We start from the raw sequence: 8,482 nt of genomic DNA, 5'->3' as shown, positions 1-8,482 counted from the left end.
TTTTTTTTTTTTTTTTTGTCACCCAAATTCTTCATTAAATCTACAACGATACAGAAAGATAAGGCGTATTCGGACACACCCGAATAGCAAGCTTTGAAGTAAAAGCACAAGAGCAAACAGAAATCAAACATAGAGACACAAGTTTGAAAAAACTTGATAAGGAACCAGGAAATATGTCGAACCAAACTAACACGAGTAAACCCATGAAAGAAACCCCATTCAACATAAAAACATCAACTGGTAAAAGGATAGTCACCAAACAATGTGACGTTGAAACGAAATTCGAGCCATCAGTGATGGCTCTAGGCTGAAAACAACCTAGATAGACGCCGGGAAGAATTCCGGTGAGCAAACATCGCCATACTTGGGCGGGGTCCAAACCAACAGCTGTGATTCTAGACTGAAAGCAAACTGCAGAAGTCGGAGAAGTATCCGAAGCAGTCAGGGAAGAGCAGGAGAAGTATCCAGTGCTCCGGTGGGTGAAGTAGCAGATGAAGCCGAGCGGATTTGAGTAGATCTTCTGGACTCTTTGACTGGGCCAGAAACACATGAAGCCCACTAAGAAGAAAGAACTAGAAGCGTAGGTCCAAGAAGTATTAGACCAAGCCCACCAAAAATTCAAACTCTGAAGCCTCAGCACTTGACCTAGCTGAGGTGGGGATGAAACACGGCGGCGGAAGAAGGAGGGACCTTCCAGGATCGCACCAGAAGACACTAACAACATCGCTTGGTTCTTCAGATCTGCGAGAAGGAGGCAGACGGCAGATTGGGAGTAACACATCGAGGGGATGTGTGACCCAGACACGAGTAGAGAGACGGAAAAACTTGGGCAATCCCCGGAGAAGTATCCGGAAAGCCCGCAAGACAGAGAGGCGAACTCAGGGGATGAAAAGCCACAAGACAAACAACAAGACATATAGGGGGATGGAGGAAACGAGGCGTGGAAGATAGAGCAGCTCAAAGGAGGAGCAGCCATGAGCATAACGAGAACCGAAGAGGAAGGATCGACTCAAGTAGAGCTAAGCGAAACGGGAGGAGAAGATCGGAGGAGGAGGAAGGCGGACCGGACCTGAGATCTGAGCGAAGAGAAGCAGGTGCGGCGGCTCTGGGAGATGTGCCCGAGAGAGAAAAAACCTAATTTTTTTTTCTAAGGATATGAAATATTAAATCAATCAATTAATTAGGATTCAAGCAATTAAGAACAGATCTAGAACTCTAAACACTTCTGTAAAATAAATCAGTTCTCACTGTAAATATTATCTAAATTTAAAACCAGAAAATTCAAATCTCTTTGCAAAACTCCATGTAATAAATCAGCTTTAAAAACAGGTTTAGATTGTTCATCCTTTATATATTAAAAAAGAAACATTCTCACACAAAATGCTGACGTGTCGCACTCACAGAGCTCCAGACATTATTTCCTTTATTTGTCATTAGCTTTTAATAATATTTACATCAGTTTTCCAAAAATATAATTTACACCCAAAATTAAATTTTTATTTTCTCTTTTTAACTTAATCATATTCTTTAATTACATTTTCATAAAATCTTTAAAATGAATTTTAAGAACTCTTTGTTCATATAATATGATAATATAAGATTGATATTAGAATAATTCTCACGGGTTAAATTTTAATTATGATACATAATTTTTCTATATTTTAAAATACTACACAATCAAATTTTAGATTCCAATTACCGATAAATATTATAGATTTTGTAAATAAAAATTACAGTAAAAATATTTAATAATTAATTTATTCCGCATATAGTGCGGGTTGTTACCTAGTAAAATTATTAAATCAAATCTCTTTGCAAGAAATAATTTTGCTCATCAAAAGGTTTTATCAGGAAAATTAATTATATTCTCATATCAATTTATTTTCCTAGGATATTAATTCTAGATGGCCAATCAAGGATTAATATGAAGAACAACCTATGATGAAGATCTAGAAAGATAATGAATCCTAAATAAACAGATCTAATAATTCATAAAAACCCTATGAAAAACCCTGAACCTAACAAGCAAACTACTCAGACATATTCAATGAAGAACAAAACATAATTCTGAATAATAAGCAATAGAAATTAAAATAGTAAGAAGGAGTTTAGGAATTCTTCTCTCAAAGAGTTCAGATCTCTCTCCAAAGCTCTCAAAATCTCACAGGGTTGCAGGAAAAATAAAACTTGATAGAATGCCACTTAAGGGTTTGTAAAACCTAAAAATACTATTTATATGTCCTCAAACACGTCAGGGACTTATGCTGCAAATATGGAAAACTTTGGGGCAGATTTGTAAAACTTCCAAATTTGANATTTATTCCGCATATAGTGCGGGTTGTTACCTAGTAAAATTATTAAATCAAATCTCTTTGCAAGAAGTAATTTTGCTCATCAAAAGGTTTTATCAGGAAAATTAATTATATTCTCATATCAATTTATTTTCCTAGGATATTAATTCTAGATGGCCAATCAAGGATTAATATGAAGAACAACCTATGATGAAGATCTAGAAAGATAATGAATCCTAAATAAACAGATCTAATAATTCATAAAAACCCTATGAAAAACCCTGAACCTAACAAGCAAACTACTCAGACATATTCAATGAAGAACAAAACATAATTCTGAATAATAAGCAATAGAAATTAAAATAGTAAGAAGGAGTTTAGGAATTCTTCTCTCAAAGAGTTCAGATCTCTCTCCAAAGCTCTCAAAATCTCACAGGGTTGCAGGAAAAATAAAACTTGATAGAATGCCACTTAAGGGTTTGTAAAACCTAAAAATACTATTTATATGTCCTCAAACACGTCAGGGACTTATGCTGCAAATATGGAAAACTTTGGGGCAGATTTGTAAAACTTCCAAATTTGAAGACTTGTCTCGATTTGCAATGGGTGTCGACCGATGCTCTTCTAGTGTCGATCGATGCCCTTCGTATAATCAGACTCTAAATTGATTTCCTCCGGTTAAATGCTCCAGAATCATCCAAATTGCTCCATTTTGCTCCTTTCATGCCAAAATCCTATAAAACCTGTTAAGACTCAAAAACATCCTAAAAACACATCAAAAGACACTAAAAGATTCATTATATCATGGTTAAAAACCACAAAAACCATGATATATCATATATATCAAACAAATCCATGTATTTCGTATCACATATTCACAAAATTTCTTTGTGAGGCTTATAATTTTCCAAACAAGTTTTGAAATGACAAAAATGTTTGAAGTTATTTTTGGTAACAGCAGAATATGTTTTGTAATTCTTGCTAGTGGAAAAAAAAAACAGAAAAAACAGAAGGAGTAGACAGTTTGCTCCTAAAATGTCTATCTTCCCACTATTAATGATGTTACAAACTCTGCTTGATCAAGCCATAATTTTATTTGAAATACAACAGAATGGTATATGATGATTGCTCATTGAGCAGAGACCAAACACAACCTACGTTTCCTAAGATGTACATACTTACATAGTACTCTTAAGAAATAGTCAGGACCATATATGACCGTGCCTAGAGTTTTATGGCTTAAGGCAGAAAAATCTAAACAAAGACAGGTATACATTTTTGTGATAAAATGTGTTATAATTGATAACTAAAATTTAACATATTGTTTTGCTTCCGGTAAAGTTGCGTCAAAAACTTTATGGGTGTAACGAAAATTTACATATTCCTTGTAAACTATTTCCATATTTCTTTTCCAAAATAATGATATGTTGATTTTACATATTGTGAAATAATATTTATTTATTTTTTTCTAAATTATGTGTCTTGCATATTTTCCATTAATAACTTTTGTAGCATTATTTATTAATGATAGCACTTGTCTTCACCCGAGAACCCTAATCCTAACACACACGCGCGCTTCAGCAAAAAACCCTAATCTCATTGACAGAGAGAGATAGGAAGATATGAATTCGTTTCCAGAAGATCTATTAGCAATTATACTCTCGAAATTACCAATAAAGATTTTCACAGCGTTGAAACTTGTTTGCAAGCAGTGGAAATCGATCGTGGAGTCTCCATATTTCCGTGACTTGTTTCAGTCTATGGACCAAAACTCAGATTCTTCATCATGGTCGCTCATGCATTATGGTAATGAAAAAGAAGTCATAGCTCACTACAGATTCAACACTTGGGGACTCGAACGGTCTCTAGGCTCTTACATCACGTCATTCCTAACCAAGAAGTTTGAGAGTCAGAGAAACAACTACAGAGTCTGGGCTTACAGTACTGATGCTGGTTTAATATTAATCAGTGAAGTCCCTATGCATGTGAATAACCGATCCTTGTACGTGGCTAATCCAGTTTCACAAGAATGCGTAAAGATCCCTCCTCATCATAAGGGAGATTCGTGTCCTTTGGGAATTGCCACACGAACTGAGAATGGCGTTCTTTTGGATTACAAAGTTGTTCTGTTTGGTCACTCTGATGAGGAGAGCTTGCTGATATATTCATCTGAGACAGGTTTGTGGACTTTCGACACTGTCCATTTGTCTCTGTTTGGTTTTTATAATCAAACGCCCATTAGCTTGCACGGGAGTATTCACTGGATCGCCACCAATGGTAATCAAGATCATGTTGCTGTATCCATCGATTTCTACGCAACTGGCACGAGCTCTGTTCAAGGCCGTGTGACTTCTTTACCTGATTCCGGACAACAATTCGATAGATCTTTCTCAACTTGTCAAGGATCTCTCATGTATATGAGAATAGTCTCTGTTACCAAAGCAGATGGAACTGTAGAGGATAAGCTATGTGTATGGAGGCTAAAGAGCGGAGAATGGCAACTAGTATCTACTTTTATTTATACTGGTCTCAAGTATTTCCCGATGGGAATAAACCCTTTTGATGCTAATACAATATACTTTTGGAGTAAGGAGGACCGAAGTTTGCTATCTTTTAACGTACGCAATGAAAAGTTTGTGCTCGAGAGAAAGTTGAAACATAGCCGCGACCTAACAGGATCATTCTTTTCCTCGTTCGTCCTCCCACAATGGCTGCATAAGATTCCCAAGACGGTGAGAGAATAGTTTCTCAATTTTTATTTTGTAATAGTCTTAGTTCCCTTACGCAAGAGGAATGAGTTGTGTAGTATGGTGTTTGGTTTATTTCTTTAACAAGAGAGAAAAAAAAAAATTGTTATGGCACTTTGAAGGTTGGGAGATTTGTTACAATAACCTACAATTTATTAGAAACAACTAAAATAACCTATCAAGATTTTAAAATATTTGTATAGCATATTTTTACCATATTATCTTTGGGGAGATTTGCTACAATAACCTACAATTTATTAGAAACAACTAAAATAACCTATCAAGATTTTAAAATATTTGTATAGCACATTTTTACCATATTACTCTTGCATATATTACTCATTTTTCTTCTTAACTACAAAAATATTGTAAAAATCACACATACAATACTAAATATTCAGAAAATTATTTAAAAAAAAAATTTTAAAAAGGAAATAATTGAAGAATGAAAATTAATAAAGGAAATCATTTAATAAGGGAATCAAATGAAAAAGGAAATATTTTTCAAAAGAAAAATCTTCAAAAATATAATTTAACAGACTTATAGGTCTGCATAGTTCTATAAACTTTAGTTAAGTCTTCGTATTTTTGGTAGACTTCTAAAAATATTAGTCAGACTTATAATTACTCTGCGAAGAATCATAGACTTTAGTAAAGTCTTCGGATTTTTGGTAGACTTCAAAAATATATTAAGCAGACTTATATTTAGTCTGCAGAGATTCATATACTTCGATAAAGTCTTCGCATTTTTGGTAGACTTCAAATATATATTAAGCAGACTTATAGCTAGTCTACGGAGTAATCTAGACTTTAGTTAAGTCTTCGTATTTTCAGTAGACTTAAAAAATATATTAAGTAAACTTATAGTTAATCTGCGGAGTAAATCTAGACTTTTGTTAAGTCTTCGTATTTTCGGTAGACTTCAAAAATATATTAAGTAGACTTATAGCTAATCTGCGAAGTAAATCTAGACTTTTGTTAAGTCTTCGTATTTTCGGTAGACTTCAAAAATATATTAAGTAGACTTATAGCTAATCTGCGGAGTAAATCTAGACTTTTGTTAAGTCTTCGTATTTTCGGTAGACTTCATTAATATATTAAGCAAACTTATAGCTAATCTGCGAAGTTCTATAGACTTTTGGTTAAATCTTCGTATTTTCGGTAGACTTTAAAATTATATTAAGCAGACTTATAGATAGTCTGCGGAGTAATCTAGACTTTAACTAAGTCTTCGCATTTTCAGTAGACTTCAAAAATATATTAAGTAAACTTATAGCTAATCTGCGGAGTAAATCTAGACTTTTGTTAAGTCTTCATATTTTCGGTAGACTTCAAAAATATATTAAGTAGACTTATAGGTAATCTGCGAAGTAAATCTAGACTTTTGTTAAGTCTTCGTATTTTCGGTAGACTTCAAAAATATATTAAGTAGACTTATAGGTAATCTGCGAAGTAAATCTAGACTTTTGTTAAGTCTTCGTATTTTCGGTAAACTTCAATAATATATTAAGCAGACTTATAGCTAATCTGCGAAGTTCTATAGACTTTTGCTTAAATCTTTGTATTTTCGGTAGACTTCAAATTATATTAAGCAGACTTATAGATAGTCTGCGGAGTTCTATAGACTTTAGTTAAGTCTTTAAAATATATTAAAATATATTAAGCAGACTTATAGTTAGTCTGCGGAGTTATCTAGACTTTTGTTAAGTCTTTGTATTTTTGGTAGACTTCAAAAATATATTAAGCAGATTTATAGTTAGTTCACGGAGATTCATAGACTTCGGTAAAGTCTTCGCATTTTTTATAGACGTTAACAATATATTAAACAGACACATAACTAATCTGCATAGTTCTATAGACTTTGGTTAAGTCTGGTGTATTGTAGCAGAACTCTAATATTAATTTTAGCAGACTTTTATGGTAGTAGTTTCATAAAAATTTCTTAACAGTCATTGTATCCACCTCTCTTTTACCTTTCAGTGGTATTTTTAAAAATTATTAATGAAACATAATTAAAATATATTAATAGTAGTTTTAATCTAAATAAGAACAGAGAATTCTAGAAACACAATCGAAGGATAGGGGTTCAGAATTAACCATAATTCAGCCCAGAAATTCAATAAACTTGAACAACTAAAACTAATCAAAAAGAAAAAGATGTAAGAGATTTTATATTGTGGAGGATGAAAAAATTCGATACAACGTTAATTCTATTATATTAGGTTTTAAACAATTAATATATTTCTATAAATATTTAGATCTTGGAATTTAATTTTAATAATTTTATAAACCATATATATTTGTCATTTGAAGAAAAAAAAGGCAAAGGATATTTTTGGTATTATCAAAATTATTACACAAAAAGTGAGTTAGTCTAACAATAAAAATAAAAAAGGTTAGCCTGACTAATCATTAAAAAAGTAGGTTACCATGAGTAATTCTCTCTTGAAGGTTTTATAAAATATATTTATCCTTGTGTCTAACTTACGCATGTTGAGTTACGAAGAACATACAGAGCAATTAAAAGTAAAATATATTCAGAGACTATCGCAAGAATAAAAGATGTTAGGGAAACTACTTGGAAACTGATTTCTGTTTAATTTCGAGTTATACAAACACCATCAAATACTGCAAGACAATGATTTGTAAATACGAAAATTACGAGATCCAAAAATGAAAAGTACGAGGTTAGTTCTTGATTCGGATGCTCCGGCTTGTGTTGGGATTGATACCGCGAGTTTCTCCTGCATATGGACCCGTTTGTGTCCTGATACCTCTGACCTGTCCTCTATGTCTAATGACTTTTTTCATGTGCTTGTTTCAAGATCCCAAAACATCTGAGTTTGAGGCAAGGAAATAGGTCATAAAGAAACGAATGTTGCAGAAACTGGCAATCCAAGATTGTTTACCCGGTACTTCGTTCTGGGAGTTTAAAGGTACTTGTTGCGTTGCCGGGTTAATCCTCTGCTGCTAGGGATCTTGGTTTTGGTGGAGATTTAAAAAAAAAAAATGGTAAGGAAAGTTAAACTATGGTGGTAGGCTAGAGTAACAAAATTACGTTTGTTGTGTGCTTTTGAACATTCTAACCTGATTTGGAATCAGTCGTTTTCCATCCACGCGTTCTGGCCATGATGGGATCAAATGTGGTTTCCTGAAGCAACACAAAACGTGCCATTAAGATAAACTATTGGTATACTATAGTACTACCACAACTTGTATATTCAAGATTTGTGAATTAGAAAATCTTAATGTAATGTATTGTTATTATTATTACTACCTTGAATAGATCTCTGCTTTGGCAGCTCGTTTAGCTTCTTGTTTCTGTTTCACTTGTTCGGTAAAATCATCGAATGTCTTTAGCTTCCTGGTTAGTTAGATCCGATATTGAGAAATTATTGATACATCACAATCTTCAAAAAGGATCGTATGATGAAAATTATTAAA

General features: G+C 33.2%; 2 protein-coding genes across 2 annotated transcripts in view; one reads left to right on the top strand and one right to left on the bottom strand.

Moving 5' to 3' along the window:
* On the top strand, positions 3,896-5,035 carry LOC104715083 (putative F-box protein At3g28280). The gene has a single exon (XM_010432533.2). The coding sequence runs from the start codon at positions 3,914-3,916 to the stop codon at positions 5,033-5,035; it is 1,122 nt and encodes a 373-aa protein (XP_010430835.1). The 5' UTR covers positions 3,896-3,913.
* The window catches only part of LOC104715082 (something about silencing protein 10), a 13,413-nt gene continuing 12,651 nt past the window's right edge, over positions 7,721-8,482 (bottom strand). The window contains 4 exon segments of the mRNA XM_010432532.1: positions 7,721-7,857; positions 7,947-8,016; positions 8,126-8,189; positions 8,316-8,402. Of these exon segments, the coding sequence (XP_010430834.1) occupies positions 7,727-7,857; positions 7,947-8,016; positions 8,126-8,189; positions 8,316-8,402 (352 nt within the window). The 3' untranslated portion in view covers positions 7,721-7,726.

The sequence above is a fragment of the Camelina sativa genome, chromosome 9 (genome assembly GCF_000633955.1).
Source record: "Camelina sativa cultivar DH55 chromosome 9, Cs, whole genome shotgun sequence".
Taxonomy (NCBI): domain Eukaryota; kingdom Viridiplantae; phylum Streptophyta; class Magnoliopsida; order Brassicales; family Brassicaceae; genus Camelina; species Camelina sativa.
This window is presented reverse-complemented; position numbering and strand designations above follow the sequence as displayed.

Excerpts from the sequence above, each read along its gene's own strand:
- LOC104715083 (XM_010432533.2), top strand. The coding sequence starts at position 3,914 with ATGAATTCGTTTCCAGAAGATCTATTAGCAATTATACTCTCGAAATTA.